Below are 21,900 nucleotides of genomic sequence, written 5' to 3'. Positions count from 1 at the left end.
CATGGGGCCAGCCGGGCGAGGACAGCCGTGGCTTTGAGCAGCTGTGTGTGGAGGTCCCAGGATTGTGCCAAGTGAGCACACTAGGAGGAGAGCTAGAAAGTGTGCCTTTCGGGGAGCATGGATACTAATGAGAGTCATGGAGCCAGAGCAGAGAAGGTAAGCCTGGAGGGAGTCAGCAACATGGGAGACCGAGCCGGAGCTGCACTGGCGATTAGGGAGTGATAGGCAAATCACAGCAGTTCAGTTAAATTTTAAGGTAAGCAAGAGCTAGAAAGGGACAAACAAAATAAAGTTTGGCACAATGGTCCTCCATGGAAGACCATCTGCTGTGGTGCCGATCTCCTCATCATGCTGGAGGGCAAGAACTTGGAGCACCCCAGGAAATCAGTGCTCCGCCAGCATGAACCTCGAGCCTGATTCCCTGTGTAGACTGGATCCAGGCCCTGTTGGCTTTCGACCCTTTCTGTTCATTTAGTCAATTAGTGTTTCTCCTTGGGTAACAGGCCTGATTGGAGAGTTAAGGTTTTATTTCTCATGTCTATCCAGGTGATGGAAGGTATGCAGCCCAAGGGATGCGCTCAGGGTTCAGGCTGATGGGGAGCAGGAGTTTAAGTCAACCGAGGAAACAAGAGCACGAAAGAGAAACAAAGGCACTGTTGATGACTGTATGTTAAAATGAAATACAGCAAGATCCCAGCGGAAAAACAACAACCGGAGGGGTGAACTGAGACCAATGATAGAACCCTGCCCAGGTAAAAAGCAAGAAGCAGGGTCTGGGAAGATGTGGGGAGTCCAATTTATTGATGAGGTGAGGTCTCAGGTGTGTTCCACATTTCATGGTACAAGCTACCTTCAAGGTGCCCTTGGGCTGCCTGGCTTTTTCCCACAGGTCACACATCCCAGCTTTCTGTCAGCTGATTGTGACTTGGGACAAAGGAGAGGGAAGTATACTCTGGAACGACAAATGACAATGTCGCTTTTACTTTCAAAGGTGTTTTTCAGGCTTAACATTTTAAAAAGTCTTAGATTAGCACCTAACTAGTTTTACCACCTTCTACCGGCCTCGTGCTTATCTATAAAATGGAAATAATAATGGAACCTCTATCTCACAGAGCTTTCTGAAGCTTTGCTGGGGTGGTATGCCAGTGACCAAGCAGGACCTCAGTAAAGTTAGTCATATTCCTAGGACAAAAGCAACTCCAGTAGATCTTGTTGGCTTGAGGTGATGACCAATCCTAGAGGTCAACAGTTATGGGACAGAGAAAGATAAACGTCTCCCAACTAATCAAAAAAAGAATATTTGCCATTTACTTGTGTACCACTCCATAAATTATAATTACAAATTTTGACTGTTGTCTTCTGGAAGGCCTTGTCCTGTTGTAAACCCAAGAGGTACCTTAGAAATTCATATGAGGGAGAGAAGAGAAGGGGTTTTAAGAGCCAGCACTAGAAATCACCCAGAGTTTAAATACACTCCATCAGTCCATCTCACCATAAATAGAGAGGACTTGTGATATGATATACCTTCATACCCCATACTGAAATCCCATCCAAGGTGCTCCCCACAACCTACAATGTCTGATATAATCTGACCCCTGACTACCTTTCAATTTCATGTCATACCGCTCTCTCTCTCACTTACTTCTATAGACTGAGTATGTGCCCTCTCCACACCTGATTCATATGTTGAAACCTATTCCCCCAATGTGATGATATCAGGAAGTTGGGGCCTTTAGAGGTGACTAAGTCATGAGGGTAGAGCCTTCATGAGTGAGATTTGTGCCTTATAATAGACCCCAGAGAGCTCCCTCACCCCCTTGGCCATCTCAGGACACAGTGAGAAGATGGCTGTCTGTGGACCAGGAAGCAAAACCTTACCAGACCCCAAATCTACAGGCATCTTGATCTTGGACTTCCCAGTCTCCAGAACTGTGAGAAATTAACTTCTGCTGTTTATAAATCACTCTGACTTCGGTACTCTCTTATAGCATCTGAGCAGGCTAAAACCCTTACTATGGTCCAATAACACTGACTTTATTTTTTTTTTCTAACATCCCAAGACTCTCCTGCCTAGACCAACATACAAACCTCTTTGCGTGTCTGATTTGATATTTCTCATCCAACAGTGTCAGCTCAGATGTTATCTTACCAGAAAACTTCTCTGGTTACCTATTTAAAGAGAACCCTCCTTCTCATACCTTTATGCCACAAACTCTACCACTCTTGAATCCATCATATTGTTTGTTTTTTAATGATACTTACCGATCCTGGAATTATCATAGATGAACATATTAGTCATCCTCTTTCTCCTGGAATATAAGTTCCATGAGGGCAGAGAATTATCTGCTCAGTGATTGAGAGTGAGCTTATGAGTGCTGCCATGATAAGGAAATCAGTCAAATATCATCTTTGTTATGTGGGTTGCTAGCTCTTATTTGACACCTACTATTTTCTCACTAGTCCCTATCATCGTACCTAAATTCTTGATTGTGTTTTGTCGTTTCCAAGCACTGTTGTTTAGCATGGAATACTTACAACAACTCCACTAGGTAGAATGCTCTTTTCAAAAAAGAGAGACCAAGGTCCAGCAAAGCCAAGTTACTCCCTATGGTCTCATAGCCAGTAGAGACCATGGTAGAAATGAAATGTTCATTTTCCCTCCAAGCCCTACATCGTCTGGAATGTGTATTGTGCTATCCTGGACAGCCTTTCCTAAAATGGGGAAAAAGAAAGAAAAAAGAAAGAAAAGAGCAGAAATCACAACCTTAAATCAGTACAAACATACCAAAGAGCATTGAAAAATAAACACTCTAGATAAATACCATAAATCTCTACGATAAAATACAGTTCAAGCTCGAGAAGGATCTTAAGAATAGATATGTGGATGGCTGCGGGAAGAAAAAGTGCGACTGACGTAAGAGCAAATTCAGACTTCGATGTCAGGCCTGAGTGTCCTGTACATCCACCTGCCAAGTTACAAAAGCCTCCTCTGAAGGCAGGAAAGAACTGTCCCCTCCATTCAGTGGCTCAAGATACACAAGTTACCTTTTGTGGGGAGAGTCATTAGAAGATGGGGGAAAACAGTGCTTCAGCTGGGCAGGGAAGCTCGGCCTCACTGCCTCTCCCTGAGAAGGGCTGGGATGTCACAGCCTGAGAGCCGGCTGGGCCAGGGGGAACTCCAGCTCTGCGGCGGTTTGGATCAAGATGTTCACTGCTTGGACGTACATGAATGGGAGAGATGTGGAAAAATCGGGCTATGGGTTAGTTAAGACCCAGAAGGTTCCTTGGTTTTTGTTTTTTAGTTGTTGTTGTTTTTTAAAGATGGATAGGAAGTCTCTCATTATATGTCTCTGGTCCCATTGTGGGTTCATTAAAATGAGACAGACAAATATTCCTTAAGTTGTGGTCGTTGCATAGGAGGCAATGCCTTGAAAACCTATTAGCTTGGAAAAAAAGCAGAATTCTTACCAAGTCTACTATCCATTTGGCACACCACCTCAGCATGCTACTTGAATAAAGTCATTTTCAACAATGATGGGATCATGAGCTTAGTTTGTGACAAAAAAGGACACAACACTTTAAGCAATTTCTAAATTGGGTAATTTCTTTCTTTTTTTTTTTAAGGTTTTATTTATTTATTAGAGATCACAAGTAGGCAGAGAGGCAGGCAGAGGTGGGAGGTGGGAAGCAGGCTCCCTGCTGAGCAGAGAGAATCGGGTCATTTCTAAAAAGTTAAAACCATGAATTTCTCTTTTTTCCAATCTAATTCAACTCAACAAACATTTACCAAACATTAAGTATGTGCAAGACATCATGAAAGAAGACGCGAACTCAACCTACTTGCGTCATTTTTTAAAAGAGATTTTTCTATCTCATTTGCCCCTCTTTCTAACAAAGATTTTTAAAGAAGATTTTAAATTTTTAAAAATTTAAAGATTTTTAAAGAAGTATTCATTCATCTTTCTCTTCATTCATTAGTATATTTCATTGTCATCATTGTTGTGCATAGTTTCTGCCCTGCGGATAACAGAAGAAAAAGAAGGAAGGACGGGGAGACGGAGAGAGGGGAAGCATCCTTAGCTTCTAGAAGTTAATAGCCTAACAGGAGCCAGGACTCATTCATTCATATAAATGGCACAACCAGAAAGCACTTATTCCCTCACTAGCTGAGCTTTACACACATGTGCACGTGCACACACACACACACACACACATACACAATTTGTAACCATCTTGGCAAATAAACGAAATTTAGTGAGTTTCCGTTTTCTCTCTGTGTCGTGAGGAAGTTGGATTGAAGGATTGTTGAGGGTCTTCATAGCTCTAAAATCCTATCAATCATTTCACACTTGTGAAGCATTCGCTGCGTGTGAATGGGAGGTACTCTGCTAGGAAAAGCAGGACACACAGCGCGAAGTAGAGCTCATTTGGCTCTAAAGAGGTTATAATTTGTTGTCAACAGGCCGAATGCAAACAACTACCTGTATCAGAAAATGGTGTGAATAAACATGTTGGTGAGATGACAACAAGGAGGAATTCATGCAAATGCAGGACAGGGATGGATTTGAGGGACCGAAACACGGTTTCAGGACAGCAGACAGAGACAGCCCTTGCAAGAAAGGCAAAGGATGTTAAAGGAAAAAGCAGGACCGGTAAGAACAAGAAACCGAGAAAGAATTGGTTGTGTTAAAAGATCAGTAACAAGCTGACTTAGCTTGGTACTTGAAGGAAATGGAGAAGATGACGTTGGGGAAAACAAAATCAACCAGCCCAAGGTCTGGGGTTGCCTAGAAATCTATTTCAAATTGAACTCAGGGACTACGGCTGAAGAACTAGTAAAAACGGTTTTAGTGCAGAAGAAATGAGCCAGGAGAAATGGTACAGCTGATGCTGGTGTGGTGAGACTGAGGAGCACGAAGGAAGCTAGAAGCTTGGGAAGTGCTGAATCTAGACAAATGGATATGGAAAATCTAGAAATGAGGAAATCTCAGCATGACCATCCAGGCAATTTTTGTCCTAAACAAGTCATTTCCTGACCTAAACGAGTCATTTCCTAGTCTATTGATATGTCTAAGATTTCTCCCACTGCATTAAAGCAGTTCATTTCACTTTAAATATTTTATTTCATTCATTCATTCACTTACATACTTACTTATTTTAGAGTGTCAGGGCCAGAGAGAGAGGGAGAGAGAGTCTCAAGCAGACTCCACACTGAGGACAGAGCCCAGCGTAGGACTCGATCTCACGACATCAGGACCACCATGTGAGCTGAAACCCAGAGTGGGACGCCCCATCACCTACACCACCGGCCACCCCGGTTCATTTCACTTTAAAGTGGCAGGTCAGTTGGGAGGTTTTGGATACACCTCTCCAGAGGAGGAATAATTAGAGAGGATTCATGGATTAGATCAAATCACTAAGGCTAGAAGAACCCACCTAAAAATCTGAGTAGTGTCAGCCAGCAGGAAGCCTGGAGACCCAGGTTTGAGGACGCCTGTGACTTCACCGACAGAGAAAGAATGGGACGCTGGGGCCGGGACAGGGTCAGTGAGCTGAGCCTTGGTGGACAAGGGCTGGAGGAAGGCTGTGATTTGGACTGACAGCAAGAGGAGGATGGTGTTCCAAGCAGAAGGAGGAGTTTCAGAGAAGGTGATGTCGTGGAAGACGGAACCACAGGATTTACACACAAAGAGTCCAATGAAAGCAAAGACGCCTCCCGGGAAGCAGGAATCAGGAACACGTGTTCTGAGCGTGGAGGATGCAAGAGCCCAGAGCAGCGGCTTCTTCAGAAGGTCATGTCTGAAGGGCACAAAGAGGTGCCTCCCGGATAAGGACACCACAAAGTTACTTACTAAGAACTGTTAAATGACTCCCGCTTGTATGGGTCTTGACCTACTTTGAAACTGTTGCTTGAGCAATCGTCATACCTATTTTACGGTACCTTTCAGGACTAAGTTGTGTTTTTTTTTTTTTTAAAGATTGTTTTCCTCTAATAAATGTTAAAACCTACATAACAAAAGATTAACCCCATATTTTACCCAATATATAGCTCTAGAATCTAGACAGAGCCAAACATCCAGCGACGACTGGATGGCACAGCGCGTTAAATGCCTGGACCCCGCGGAAGCAGAATGCCTGCACTGAAATCCCGACTCCATCACTCACTGGCTGTGAGAGCTGCAGGAAGTTACTCAAACACTGTGCCTCCGTTTCTTATGGATACATCTGCAAACCCTATTACCTTCCTCACGGAGCTGTGGAAATCAAATGAGTTAACACGCGTGAGTGTCTTGGAATAGAGTGTGGCACGTCGTCCGAGCTCAGCCAGTGTCACCAGCGGCTGTCCTTGGGAATCATTATTGCATTTGTTTCTTGATTTCTGAATCCTGGAGCAGGTGCACCCCTACCGCAGGTGGAACCACTTTTCTCAGCCACAATGCAGAGTGAGTCATCATAAAATCAGGCTGCCAACTTCCTGAACGATTGAATTACTTGAGCTTCTACATACAATCATTACTAAAGAAAAAGTTGCCCTTTCCTTTTGAAGTTCACAGATTACACAGGCTCTCTCCTCAACCCCACCTTTCCTTTTCAAGGACATTAAACCTCCAAGAAAAAGACGGGAAAATGATTTCTTTTATGCCACCCTTTTGTAGTTCCTTTTCCCATTCATTCTCCTAAAGAAAAAAAGACTTCATGAATTATGCTGTCAGCCGTACCTGACAGCTTATAACTGCTCTGGTGTAAGTGTACGTGCCTTTCGCATGTAGGATTCAACGTGTCCTGCCCCTTTCCCTTCCCCTACAATGGGGGTCATCCTACCTTGAAGCAATAGTAGACATCTGGCTACCAGTGTAAGAGCTGCCGGGCACTTTTCTCAGTGTTCTAGAGAAAGGATCTGGGATATGCATGATCAGCCATGAAATTTCACTGCAGTATCAACTGTGACATGGTCTTACTTATATGGACTTTCATCAGTGCTCAAATGCTTGGGGGCAGGCAAAATCAAGCCCTCTCCCTGCAAGGACATCCATGTTCTAATCCCTGGAAAGGGAATGTGTTAGATTATATGGTGATGGGGAACTACGTTTGCAGATGAAATGAAAGCTGTTAGCGGATCTTAAAATAGGGAGATCATTGGGATGCCTGGGTGGCTCAGTCAATTAAACGTCTGCCTTCGGCTCAGGTCGTGATCCCACGGTCCTGGGACTGAATCCTGCATCCCGCTCCCTGCTCAGCGGGGAACGGGCTTCTCCCTCTGCCTGCCCCTTCCCTGCTTGTGCACTTGCTCCTGCACTCTCTCTCTCTTTCTCTGACAAATAAATAAATAAATAAATAAATAAATAACAAAATAGGGAGATTATCTTGGTGGGCCAAGTATACTCCCAAGGATCCTTAAAATTGAAAGATGGAGGCAGAAGTTAGAGATCAGAATGATGCCATGTGAGAGGGACTTAATCTGCCATTGCTGGCTCTGGACCAGGGCTGGGTGCCGGGGAATAGAGGCGGGCTCTAGAAGCTGGAAAGGGCAAGGACACAGGTTCTCCCCTCGAGCCTCCAGAAGGAACTCAGCCTTGCTGACACCTTGACCTTTGCCCAGCGAGACCTATGCTAACTTCTGACTTATGGCTTAAGCCACGAAGTTTGTGGTGATTTTTTTTCAAAGATTTTATTTATTGGACAGAGAGAGAGCACAAGCAGGGGGAGCTGCAGGCAGAGGGATAGGAAGAAGTACACTGCCCACTGAGCAGAGAGCCCAAGGTGGGGCTGGATCCCAGGACCATGGGATCATGACCTGAGCTGAGGGCAGACGCTTCACGGACTGGGCCACCCGGGCGCCCCAGTTTGTGGTGATTTTTGCAGCAACAATGAGAAACTGATTGGTGTTCCATCTCTGGAGATCTGCCAGGCATCCTCTGCATCTCACGGACTCTACCTCCCCACCTCCCCCTGCCTACTACTCTGTTTCATCCATGCTTATTAATGCCATAGAATTTATCAAGCACAGGGGCACCTGGGAGGCCCAGTCATTAAACATCCACCTTTGGCTCAGGTCATGATCCCAGGATCCTGGAATCGAGCCCCAGGTTGGGCTCTCTGCCTAGTGGGAGCTCTCCAGCTCCTCCGTGCTTGTATTGCCTCTCTCTCGGTCTGTCATAAATAAAAAAAATCTTAAAAGAAAAAAAAAAAGTTACTGAGCACATACTCTGCCAGGCACTCCACTGGATCCTGGAAATGCAAGACGAAATAAGACGTAGCCCACGTCCTCTCGTTGACTCGACAAATATTTGTGTACCGGGCTCCTCGGTTAGATGTGGCAGAAATATAAACAGCCCCCGCCCTAAAGAAGCTTGTACACTCCTGACAAGACGACCAACACGACTAAAAAAATTCGATTTCATGTAACAAATGCAGGTTGGAAGAATACAGAAGAGAGACCCCCTAACGCACCTTGATGAAACCAAGGAAACTTTGGAGAGAGGAAGAAACGGAGCTCGGCGGAGTCAGTTTGCCAGACAACAAGAGCTTCGAAGAACCTTGACCCTTGAAGTGTGGCTAGCATGCATGAGGACCAGAACTGTACATTTGGTTCCATTTCACTTTTCACTGAAATGGAACTAGCTAGATGGGGCTGGTGGCTACCATCATGGACAAGCAGACTGCACCAGATTACACCCTCGAAAGGCAAGAGATTGCCTTGCCTGTCTCCTTTGTCTACTTCTTACTCACCAGAAAGCAGGTGTTGTGGCGAGTCACCTTTGACTGTCCAGGTGGGGCATCCCCTCAAGGGTGGATGTAAGAAAAGTGGAAGGAACTTGGGTCTTGGGTCTCTGACCTCGGGCAGCTATCTTTCAGTCTGGCTTACGCTCAGATCGTTATGTGAGAGCAATAGAAACTCCAGTATGGTTTAAGCGATTGTTATTTTGGATTGCTGTACAGCAGCAAAATCTGTATCCTCATACAAATGTCCCCCAGAATAATAAAAAGCAATAACCGTAATCTTGCTAAGATCTTTTTTGAGCGCCTTTGTGTGCCAGGCACTATGCTAACTGCTCTAAACGCATGGTCTCCTTTAATCCCCATACATTCGGATAAGGGAGGTAATAGTATGCCCACACACCGTTCTGCAGACTAAATAGAGCCTTACAGGAGTGGCTCATGAGTGGTAGCATTCAGCCTGTCCTACAGCAAACTGAGGTCCAGTGTACAGACACATATCTTACCACATAAAGCCAGGCAAGTTGGGTCCACACCCAGAATTCTAACATGTAGATACGGTATTTATACTTGCAGCAGACACTCTCCGTTGTCTACCTAGCATCCATGTCCTCCTTCCTCGTGAAAAAAGAACCCCAATTTATTCAAACTGTGGGCAGAGTTTCCTTGACATCAGGAAAAGTAGGTTCCAGGAAAGAAATCCTGCTGGTCTAAACGAGTCATGATAACCTCGTGCCCCTTGGCTAGGAATTGGTCTGAGGAGATGTATGTGACACACTTCTGGGTAATGAGATGTAAGCAAAAGTCTGTCTCTTTCCAAACAAAAAGCCAAAACCCTGCCCAGGATAAAGATGCAACATCGGAGGTGCGGCATCCATCATGTAACCATGAGGACAAAAACCAGGGTCATAGGGATGGCAGAGTGGAGAGATCACTGAAGTCCATGTTGATATGATTGAACTGTGGCTCCTTGCATGGGCAGCCTACCTCCAGACTTCTTGAAGTATGAGAAAAACAAACCCCCATTTACTCAGGCCACTATCAGTCAGGTTTTCGGTCACTTACAGCTGGATGCCTTCCTCACTGATACACATAGGTATACATATAGCTTTTGTTCTCTTAGAAAAGACCAGAAAAAGCCACAAACCTTACAGTGGTGAGGTAAGGTAAGAGTGTAAGGCAACCTTACATTCTTGGCTGCCTGCTAGAAACCAATTATCTACAGTAAGAATCCATTTCCATCTCTCTCAAAATACAGTTTTGGGGATATGAAAACTAACCTAAACAGGTAACAGAGCTTGGGCAAAAGGCATATTTATCCCTTTCCCACCTTCAAACTAAAAAACTTTTACCCCCGAATTGCAAATGTTTCTTAAGCAATGCATATGTGTAAAAAGCATTTATGTTCTGTTGCTGTAGACAGTTAACATTCTGAAATTTTAAAAGAAATCTCTGTAATCTCTTAATCTCTGTAGTCAAAGAGAAAAGCAGAAATATGAAGACTAATACAAAAAAAAAAAAAAAAGGATTCATTCAGTGGGTATTCCCAGTCATACCAAAGAAAAACAACTGAGGCATGTCACGGGAGACTAAGGTTTAAAAGTTAGTTTAAAGACATAGGTAAAGAAAAGAGGCAGAAATGGTGTTTTGCGTTCAATTTATACAGAAAGTTGATTTATTTCTTTCTGGATGTGCAAAAAGCAGTAAATAATATTTATGTCATCGATTATTCCAGAATTATAAAGAAATTCTAAAATATTCTGGAATGCTAGATATTCTCATTGGACGGGAGAAAGAGCAGATATTTTTCTGGTCATATGCTCAATAAAGGAACACATTCATAAACGTACAGCATGCCACCCCCCTCACCGCCTTGTTAATCTTTAATCTGATTTATAACTGGAAAGATCATGTGGTAGCTGCTTTTGCACTATTTCATTCACAAAAAGATGACCCACTGAGCAAGCACATTCTCCCCCAGGGATTTCCTAGACTACATGGACTAGACGCATTTTTTTTTTCTTTCCGACGCCAAGCCACACAGAGTATTTCCAGCTGCCATCGGAGGGGTGTGCAGCGGCCAATGAGGCAATATTCAAGCAACCCCCGACATGATGGCTGCGTTTCTATCCGACCTGCAGAAGTTTCAAAGGGGAAAACGCACGCGAACAAAGACGCGGTCACAAAGAGCAACAGACCTTCGAGATGATCAGCGGCTCCCCGCGCTCCAGGCCGCCCTTGAGAGTAAAGCCCCAGGGCGCGCCCCCCTGCAGCAGCGCTTCCAGGTAGAGGTACCTGCCCTGGGGGGTGCCGCGAGCGTTCCGCGGGCCAGCGGCCTCCTCCAGGTTCTCCGGGGTCCTCATCGCGCCCAGCGCAGGGTGCCTCGAGTTAATCTGGAAGCCGGAACCGGTGCCGAGGGCCGCATCCCAGCCTCGGAGATACCCGCCGGCCGGAGCGGGGTCCGGGGACGCGATCTTCCCGGAGGAAAAGTCCTTCGTGCGTAACCGCGAGACGCCGAACCGGACCTTCCCTTGCGCGCGTTTGAGCGTAAGTTCTGCTCCTGGGATTCCGGCTCTCGCCGAGGCCCCGCGGGGCTATACGTCTCCCCGCTCCGTTTGGGGAAAAAGCCCACAAAAACCTTCTTTCTGGGTCACTCTCAAGACCCCCTTTACTTGGCGCCCACACCGCCGACCTTCTTTCTGTGTATTTCACAGAGAAAATCTGAACGGTCTCGCCATCTAGCAGGAGGGTCGCGGAAAGCCCCGCCACGCCCCCGAGTCCGGATGGATGACCCCGCCCGGCCCCCGCGAGCCGGACCCTCACAACAGCCTCCCGCCCCCGCAGGCCCCTCGGAGGAAGCCCCGACCCGGCCCCGGGCCTCGAAGGTCCCTCGCGTCCCGCGGGCGGAGCCGCTGCGCGCACACTGTTCGCTGAAGTTTCTCCGCAGTCGGTCCGCGGCGCGTTTCTTGGGGGGAAAAAAAAGTTTTTGCAGAATGGACAGAAAAGGGGAAAAAAACAAAAAACAACCCAAAAAAGCCGCGTGGTAAATGAATCCTCAGGGGAGCAGACCCACCCCGGCGGCCGCTGAGCCCTCCCGGTGTCCTCGGGGACGCCCGCGGCGGCCGCGCGTCTCCGCCGAGACGCGGAGCAGGGAAGGGGGGAGGGGGAGGGCGAGCGGGGGCCGCCCCCCTGCCTGCCCCGCGGCCGCGGAGGGAAGCCGGAGCGCGCGGGCTCGCGGCGCGCACAGGCTCGCGGCGCGCACAGGCTCGCGGCGCGCACAGGCTCGCGGCGCGCACAGGCTCGCGGCGCGCACAGGCTCGCGGCGCGCACAGGCTCGCGGCGCGGGAGCCGCAGGACGTCGGACGCGCTGGGCAGGGGCACCGCGGCCGAGCAAGGACGCGGCACAGCCCCGGCCGGCGGATTACCGCGGAGCGTCTGGGGGCGACCCAGCCTCTGGAGTTTTTAAAACTCCGGGCGCTGCGGCCGGTCCCCGCGCTGGGACCAGTCCAGGGACGCGGGGCTGGCACGGGGTTTTACCTGCTGTTGTCGGAAGAAAACGCCAAGCGTCCTACGGGACCCGCTTCTCGTCCTGAGCCCGGACTCGCCCATCCGATTCCTGCTCGTTTGACGCCGAACAAACGAGCCGCAGCTTTCTTCTCTCTTTTCATTGTTACCTAGGCCCAGGCTGCTACCTAGTCCTTAAACCAGACGGATTGCACTTAATTCCTGGCAAGGAGTGGGTCCTCGCAGCTGAATGTTATTCTAGTTTTAGGTTGTCAGTGCAACTTGGTAATGTATGAAATTTAGCATTGCTGCATTTTATTAAAAACGTGGACAGTGCAAGGGAACTACACATGGTACAAAGCGGCTCGGCGATTAAGTTATGGGAACGATCCGGAATTATTTCCAAGGGATATGTGTGCTTAACCTTTTCTGTTTAAAAGTATGCAGTCCTGGGCGCCTGGATGGCTCAGTGGGTTAAGCCTCTGCCTTCGGCTCAGGTCATGGTGGGATGAAGCCCCACATCGGGCTCTCTGCTCGGCGGGGAGTCAGCTTCCCTTCCTCTCTCTCTGCCTACTTGTGATCTCTCTCAAATAAATAAAATCTTTATTTAAAAAAAAAAAGAGTGAAAAAAGTATGCAATACTGTGAATTATGTGGAAAATTGAGGTTAAAAATTACTGTGGGTTTTGGTATCAACTTAATTGGAATGTTTGTACTTACAGTTAACGAGAATATAATAGAGAAGCAGACATAGTATGCAAATAAGCCCAGAAGATCTTTAATGTACAACACACAACTATTATTGGATGCTTAGTCATGTGAAGGGCTCAACAACAACAAAAAAGGTACTATCTCGTTTTTACGTAATGGCAGTATTTTAGTGGAAGCATAAAGTGTACCAAATCAAAGTATATGACAAATATTCTGATTCTTTTTTTAATTTATTTATTTTCAGCATAACAGTATTCATTGTTTATGCACCACCCCCAGTGCTCCATGCAATCCGTGCCCTCTCTAATACCCACCACCTGGTACCCTGACCTCCCACCCCCCACCCCTTCAAAACCCTGATTGTTAATAGCAATGGATGCAATTTTTATTGCTGCTTCCTTTTGCAGCTTAATTTATAAATTAAGAATAAAAGGAGAAACACTGGCTTTTCTTTCACTTGATTATTCAAAGTGCATGCGTGTGTGTGTGTGTGTGTGTACAGTTAGTGTCGTAAGTAAATGAATAATTTGTTTTTAAATTATTTTTGTGGCACTTACAATCTGACTCCTAATTCATTTTGTAATAAATGACATTTTGCAGAGTCAACATTTAATATTAAGAGTAATGAAGCTAAAAACAAAAGGTAAAGGAAAAAAAGAGAAAGGCAAGCAATGAAGAATACAACTAGATGTTCACGGACCGATGAAAACTCTGTATTATCATCGAAGATATTTGTAACCTAAATATTTGATGAAAATTGATATATAATCTGAAAAAAAAGTCAAAATTCCTTTGGTAGATATGTAGTATAGCAACTGATAGATGGGCGTTAGAACAACTTTTTCTCCATCTTGCATTGCTCAGATTCAAAGAATATATCCTTGTTTTGGGAGACAGGCACAAGGAGGCCATGAAAGGGTTAAATGATCTGCTAGGAGTCATCCTGCAAACAGCATAAAATTAACATCTTCAGACACTTAGAGATGGAATTTCAGTTTAATGTAGGTCTTTTGCAAAGTTTATGGCAAAAAGAAAATTTCTATGTGGCCGGCATTGCTAATTCATAGGAAGAACTTCTGCTAGAGCATGTGATTGGGACCCAAAATCTAATCAGGGAATGAAGTGAGACCCCCCACTCCTTCCCAGGAAGAGAGAAGCAGCCCTATTGTCTCAAGATGCCGACAGTGGAAGGGCCAGGATTCTAACTGAGAACAGGGTAGTTTTCTTTCTAAATCTTTGGCTTCAGCTTCAGGCTTTCTGAAGAAGGGCTTGTTTGTTTGTTTGTTTGTTTGTTTCCTGCTCAGTCTCTCTCTGAAAGCCACTCTTTTCACCTATCCTCCCACACGCTGGTGGGCTGACACTGCTCCTGAGCTCCAAGGGTGGACATCTGATCCAGGCAGCAACTGCCCTTCCGCTCAAATGATTGGCATATGGTAGGGCATGTGATTCAAGCTCGGTCAATGTAATAGCTAGAAATTTTACTAGAGTTACCAAAAAGGGACACTATCTCCTATGGGCTTGCTAACCTGATAGGAACAGTCCTGGAGTTGCTGGAGGTCATCTCTGCCATCACAAGCTTGAGAAGGAAGACAACACCTAGGACATCAGTTCAACATATGGAAACTGTTTTGGTGATACCACTTGAGGCCTGCGCCCAACTCTACCTCATCAAAGCCAGCAATGCTTGAACCTCTTGGTTTCAGGACCACTTTACACTCTTTTTTTTTTTTTTTTAATTTTATTTATTTATTTGAGAGAGAGAGAGAGAGTGTGAGAGTGGAGAGGTCAGAGGAAGAGCAGTCTCCCCGCCGAGCAGGGAGCCCAATGTGGGACTCGATCCCAGGACTCCAGGACCATGACCTGAGCCGAAGGCAGCTGCTCAACCAACTGAGCCACCCAGGCGCCCCAACCACTTTACACTCTTAAAAATTATTGAGGACTCCCCAGAAATTTTGTTGATGTGTGTTTATAGATCTATCAGTATTTACTATATTAGAAAAATAAAACAGAAAAGAACATTTAAAATATGTATCACTTAAAAATAGAAAAGGTATCATATGTTAAATGGACTAACATATTTTACTGCAAATAACTATACTTTCTCAAACAGAAAAATCACTGAGAAGCAGGAATTTGTTCTACATATTTGCAAATATCCTGAATGGCCAGCTTCGTAGAAGACTGTTGGATTCGACTGTCCACTTCCGCATTCTGTCTGATATCGCAAGTCCCGTAGCCTCTGGAAAACTCGGCGACACACTTGTGAAAGAACAAGCAGACAAAGGCCAACAGTGTCTTAGTTATTATGAAAATGATTTTGACCTTATGAACCCCAAAGGGTCTCAGGGTCTCCCTTGAGGCCCCCACACCACACTTTGAGAATTGCTGCCTTCCCCAGATGCATCCCTCCCCGAAGCCACCACACTCCTCCTGGTTACAGGAGATCATAAAAAACTATTTATTTTTCCTTTACACAACGGAGTTGGGGTTCTGCTACTCAGAGCTGAGAGAGTTCGACGCGAGACACAATGAAACCTTCCGTCCTATTTTCTCTCTGTCCACTGCTCTCTCTCTCGTCTCTCCTTCGACTTCCCTTCTTCCTTCTTCCTCTAACTCAGAATTACTCCTTTTATAAAAACCAAATTGGCTTTTTCTTCAACATTTCATGAATGGGGCAGCAACCCAGCTAGCGAGTAGGAAGGAACTCTCAAAACTACTCCTATTTTTTAAAAAATATTTTATTTATTTATTTGACAGACAGAGATCACAAGTAGGCAGAGAGGCAGGTGGGGGGGGGGGGTGGAAGCAGGCTCCCTGCTGAGCAGAGAGCCTGATGCAGGGCTTAATCCCAAGACCCTGGGATCATGACCTGAGTCCCTGGGATCATGACCTGAGTGGAAGGCAGAGGCTTAACCCAGTGAGCCACCCAGGCGCCCCAAAACTACTCTTATTTTTAACCAAATCCTTTCTTCACGACAGCAAGATTGAACACAGCTCACAACTTCACTTTGCCTCCACGTGAAAAATTCCCACTGTTGGTAACTGAGGGCATGTTGCTCTGTTACTGTGAGCCTGGTCCCAGGCGAAAAATATTTCAGTCACATTGACTCTCCCATTTACCTGGCATCCCTATACTGAACACTTTTAAATATGATTTGCCTAAATCACTGTGTTGACTCAGAAACCATGCATCACGCTAGTTGATGTCATTTAAAGAAAAACTAATGTATTCATTTCAGAATTCTCATATGTTGATTTTAACCTTTCACAGTCATGTGAAATATAACCTTTTAACTTAATGGATATTTTTAATGCCTCTGAATTTAATATTTCCAAGATTGAAAATGCCGCTGGATTATCTCTGAAAATAAAGTAGGAGTGACACCTAGTGGCTTTTCAGGCTCACAAAGTGATCATTAAATTTGAGGTTTGGTAGGTTATTTAGTCTTTCTTAGAAAAGATGTCTCAGAATTATCTCAGATAGACAAAACACAGGCTTATTTTAAAGTTTTCAGAGTCTTTGGGCAACATTTTAGAGGCAAAAAGAATCATCTCTTTGTGTGTCTCCTTAAAATTAGGGATGACTTTCCCAGCAGACCTCCCTTGACCTCTAAATGCGAAGAAATCTCCCCTGAAAACAGTCCCTTGCAAGAGAAATGAAAGGCCAAAGATGAGTTTAAAATGACCAGGATGTCTCGGCTAGAACGTCCCTGCAAGCAGTGCAGAGAAGGCCATGCCGAATGCTCAAACACAACCGAGATTCTCCGAGAAGGTTAGAGAGGAGAGATGGTTGTCAGCGAGTCAACTTACAGCCTCTGCTTCACCGACTGTCCTAACGGTTGTTGCAAAACTATCAAAACACAATCAGCTTAAACCTTTTGGGAATGATCAAAATGTTCTGTGTCTCGACAGAGGACAACTCCACAGTGTATACGTCCGTCTGAACACCAACTGGAACACTTTCGATGGATACAGTTTATTAAATGGAAATGAACACCTCAATAAAGTTAGTTTTAAGAAAACTCAAGGACTCAGTCAACAGACGGATGGACAAACAAAATACGGTGTATACATACAGGGGAATATCATCCCGCCTTAAAGTCACAGGCAGTTCTGGCACATGCTACCAGGTGGGTGGGCCTGGGGGACATCATGTTAAGGGAAATAAGACAGACACAGAAGAAGAAATACTATGAAACTCCATGTGTTGGAGTTTGAGGTACCTAGAGTAGCCAAATTCATAGACAGAAAGTAGAATGGTGGTTGCCAGGGCTTGGAGAAAGGGGAATGGGGGGTGAGTGCCTAATGGGTACAGAGTTTCCTTTGGGAAGATGAAAGTTCTGGAGAGGGATGGTGGTGACGGTTATAATCAGTGTGAATATACTTATTGCCACTGAACTGTACACTTCAACATGGTTAAAGTGGGGGGCGCCTGAGTGTCTCGGTCAGTTGAGTTTCTGACCCTTGGTCTCAGTTCAGGTCTTGATCTCAGAGTCATGAGTTTGAACCCCCTGTTGGGCTCCACATGTCAGACCTATTTTTTTTTTTTAAGGTTTTATTTATTTTTTTGATAGAGAGAGAGAGATCACAAGCAGGCAGAGAAGCAGGCAAAAGGAGGGGGAGAAGCAGGCTCCCCGCTGATCGAAGAGCCCAATGCCGGGCTCCACCCCAGGATCCTGGAATCATGACCTGAACCCAAGGCAAACCCTGAACCCACTGAGCCATGCAGGCACTCCGTGGGGGGCCTACTTTTAAAAAAATGCCTAAAGTGGTAAATTTTGTGTTGTGTACATTTTACTACAATAAGATTTTTTTTTAAAGCACTTGTAAAAGGTAAAGAAACGTTGCTAAATATGATACTATAAATAATCGGTTCATAATTCATCACTTACCCTTCCTGAGCAAGGAGGCTCTGGGTAGAGGCCACAACATAGCAGATGCACAAAGAACCAAAGGAGACCTGACAGTGTATTCTAAATAGTAGACCCCTGACCGAAGCTACCACTGATACAGGAATTATTATGGTAGGTTATTATTTAAAAGCTGGTGGAGGGGGTGCCTGGGAGGCTCTGTGGGTTCAGCATCCGACTCTTGATATCAGCTCAGGTCTTGATCTTGGGGTCGTGGTTTTGATCCCTGCACTTAAAAAATAAATAACAAATACATACAAATACATAAATAAATAAAAAATACATAAAACCTGGTAGAAATATATCCATTCACTTATTTTATTTCTTAGATAAGAAGTAAAAGATCTTAATATACTCAACAGAAACACTGGACGGTTATAATAAAGGATAACATTTTTCTTTCCTTTGGCAGAAACAAAGACAACTTCAAAGACACTGGAGATGATGGTGATTGGCCTCCAGGGCAAAAACATACCTAGAGGAGAAAAGCTGATCTGCCTTTATTTTACTTCCTGTTTGACATCTTTCTCCTACTTCTACCCCTTTTTTTCAATCCTCTGTAAAATAAATTGTCCTGAAAACAAACAAACAAACTCAAGAACTTTTTTTTTTTTTTTTTTTTTTTTTTTTTTTTAACTCACTTCAGGGCGCCTGACTGGCTCAGGTGTTAAGTGTCTGCCTTCCGCTCAGGTCATGATCCCAGGGGTCTTGGGTTAGAGCCAGGTATCTGGTTCCCGGCTCAGCGGGAAGCCTGCTTCTCCCACTCCCACACCCCCTGCCTGTGTTCCTGTTCTCATTATCTCTCTCTGTCAGATAAACAAATAAAATCTTAAAAAAAAAAATGTAAAAAAAAAAAATAAAAAGATTATTTGAGAGAGAGAAAGTGAGCGTGGAGAGGAGGAGGGGACAGGGATCGGGAGGGAGGGAATCCCAAGCCGGGTCCCAGCTGAGTGCAGAGCCTGACCCAGGACTCAACCCCAGGACCCTAGCTCAGGACCAGAGTTGAAATCAAGAGTCAGATGCTTAATCACCTGAGCCAGCCAGGTGCCCCTCAATAGAGCTGATTTTAAAAACTTCAACTCTAAAGAGTAGAAACTGCATTTAGGGTAGTATATGGAAGTCTTCTTTTAAGAAAGACATTTCCAAAGAATCCGCAATTTGGTGGTGCCTGGGTGGCTCCGTGGGTTAAAGCCTCTGTCTTCAGCTCAGGGCTCTCTGCTCAGCAAGGAGCTTGCTTCCCCTTCTCTCTCTGCCTGTCAAATAAATAAATAAAATTTTTGAAAAAAAAAAAATCTCCGCGTCAGAAACTGGTCATCTTCTCAGTCCACCCTGCTCGGAAATGTTCCTAAAAAACTACTCACAGTCTTCCTGGGAAGGAGTAGGTCTTCCCTCCTCTATTTAAATTTCTCAGATCCCACACTCCCTCTTGCTGGCTCCCACAGTATTTAACCCCTTTTAATATGTTAATTAGGCCATCATGAATATTTATGACCCGTCTCTCTCCACTAGAATGTTACGTTCCTTCCTTGCAGACAGGGTTAGGTCTGTTTTGTTCAATGATGTTCCTGATAAAGAGTGGGTGTTTAATATGCTGAATGAATTCAAGCTTTCTTATTAAATATATTTCTTATGTTCTGAAGAATGTCAGAAATTAACTATATGGCCTTTAATATTGTATACCCTATCAACTTGCAAAAATTATTGGAGATGATTTGCCATGTATTTCCTTTCCACTGTATATTGAGTCACTGCTATGCGTCCACATTGTACCACACACTGGGGAAATCTGCCTGTCAGGTAAGACTTATCATAGGAAATCTTAAAGCATAATCAGAAAGGGAAAATATCTACCCTAAAAATCCAAGCTCTTGTGTCACTACGGTCTGGCATTGCATTTAGTTTTGAACATCTTTGACAAAGATCTTCAAGTTCAAAGTTATAAAGGAAACACAATGGTAAAAGAGAAATTATATAATCTACACTATGTATTTTAAACTATCACTTATTTACAAAACTGATTGTTTCACGAGACAAGGCCTTTTCGTAAATCAAGCAAATCATGAATTAAATTTTAAGTGACCCTACATATGTATCACAATAGTGATGTATGAAGTGCTTTTCTGGTACAATTTTAATAAATGCTTTTTACTAGGATACAATTCTTTGGTTTTATAGAATCAAACTTTGGTTTTTTAGTTAGAAAAATGTCTTGCAATGATTTCTACATCTACCAAAACATTTGGCAGATGGAAATACTAACACTCTAAAATGTTAAATGGCTTGCCTAAGGTTATAGAGTTAGTGTCAAAGCTCAGACCAGATCTGGATTCCTTATTCCTGAGCCACCCTGGAATCAACCCACCCTTCTTTACTGTACCTCATAAAGGCCAGCAGCCATGTGGGGGACAGCAGTAAAAAGGATACTGGCTCCTTGAAGGCAGAAACGGAAGCTTCTTTATAAACCCTCCCCCACCAACCCCAATGCCCAGCACAGAGTCTGGTCCAGATTAGGAGCCCAATGAAGGGAGGTAAATAACTAACGCGGACCCATGGATTCTTACTAAAAAGCTCTTGGTGACTTGGTCCCTATGGGACTAGGACCCCAACCTTCTTCTGTTGGTGCCCTCTGCTCAAGCCTCACTGGCCTCCTGGTTCATTCTCAAATACACCAAGCACCTGCTTGGGAAGCTCCGTCCACAGTTCTCATGTGGCTCCTCCCTCCAGTCCCATATGTCTCTGCTCAATGTCACTTTATCAATGAGGCATTTTCAGAGCACACTCGGATAAGATAATAACATTTTCAACTTTCCATGTTTGCAGGTCCTGCTCCTGGGTTCCCAGGGAATCTATACTTCAACATCACCAAGGTGAAAATGACTTGGCAAAACCACCAAGCATGGGCTCTCTTTCTGCCCCACACCACACACTGTGCATCTGTTTTGTTAAAAATATAACCAAAAAGGAGCATTCCAAACGTGAAGATAGGCAAAAGGAAAAAGCCTTCCTGGTTCCTGTAAGATTAAAGTCATACAGCCTTGCACATACTAAAAACGTAACATAAAGCCTGTAACTTTCTGGAATGTCCTTCATCATGATGATTTGCAACTCTTTATGTGGAAAAAAAAATCCACATATAACTCCGTACCGAGCATTCTCTTCCTGTAGCACTCTCTTCTTTGTGAAGATAGTGCATCTCAGGCGGCTGTCCTAACTGGAGCTCCAATAAAATGCTTTTCCTTTCTTTTTATAATTTTTAAAAAGACTTGGTCATTTTGTGTTGACGCACTCCCCACTCCCTGATTTCTTTACCATCTCCATAACACTTATGATTGTCAGACGTATTTGAACTTGTCCCTTTGTCCCTTAGTGCACTGTTTCTCTTCCTCTACAAGAATACAAACTCCATGAAGAGGGGGACTTTATCTGGTTCACGGCTATATTTTCAACACCTTCACACGACATGTGATAAGCACTTTATGAATATATGTGAAATGTCTGAGTGAATGTTGAAGGAAACCTGCACCCATTCATCTTTAAATCCTCTCTTTTAAAAGCTAAGAAACTCTTTTTAATTCAGTATAAAAAAATACTGAGAAGTAAATCATCAAGACATTTCAAATGCAGAGAATCGTATAAGAAAATTCAGTGCACATAATTTCATACATATATGTGGTTTTAAATAGGGGTTTTTTTTTTTTAAGTTTATTTTCCTTAATAATGTCTACACCCAACGTGAGGCTTGAACTCAGGACCCTGAGATCAAGAGTCACATGCTCCCCTGACTGAGCCAGCCAGGCACTCCTAAACTGTTTTATACAGTTCTAATTAACATGTTATGCTAATTAAGGACTTCAAAAAAAAAAAAAAAGAGAGAGAGAGAGAGAGAGAAAGAACTTTCTTAGTTCTTAGGGTCTGGCACAAAAATATAAACGTAAGACTCCAGTGGAAATCGTATATTAGTAACCAAAATATTTTTTTTTTGCCATAAGAACACTCATGCCTTTTTTTTTTTTTTTTTTTTTTTGACAGACAGAGATCACAAGAAGGCAAAAAGGAAG

At 44.3% G+C, this 21,900-nt stretch overlaps 1 protein-coding gene and 1 long non-coding RNA gene across 2 annotated transcripts in view; one reads left to right on the top strand and one right to left on the bottom strand.

Moving 5' to 3' along the window:
• SHROOM3 (shroom family member 3) overlaps positions 1–11,081 on the bottom strand; it is a 291,226-nt gene extending 280,145 nt beyond the window's left edge. The window contains exon 1 of the mRNA XM_045079903.1: positions 10,917–11,081. Within this exon, the coding sequence (XP_044935838.1) occupies positions 10,917–11,081 (165 nt within the window). The remainder of the gene's footprint in view (positions 1–10,916) is intronic.
• A 58-nt stretch (positions 11,082–11,139) lies between these two features.
• On the top strand, positions 11,140–13,378 carry LOC123392041. The gene is made up of 2 exons (XR_006606731.1): positions 11,140–11,265; positions 12,944–13,378. It is a non-coding gene; the product is annotated as an uncharacterized LOC123392041 (long non-coding RNA).
• The last annotated feature ends 8,522 nt before the right edge of the window (positions 13,379–21,900 follow it).

Source organism: Mustela putorius, unplaced genomic scaffold (assembly GCF_011764305.1).
Source record: "Mustela putorius furo isolate JIRA1106 unplaced genomic scaffold, ASM1176430v1.1 tig00000430_pilon_pilon_pilon, whole genome shotgun sequence".
In the NCBI taxonomy this organism is placed as follows: domain Eukaryota; kingdom Metazoa; phylum Chordata; class Mammalia; order Carnivora; family Mustelidae; genus Mustela; species Mustela putorius.
The sequence above is the reverse complement of the archived record's forward strand: the minus strand, read 5'-3'. Positions and strand labels throughout refer to the sequence as shown.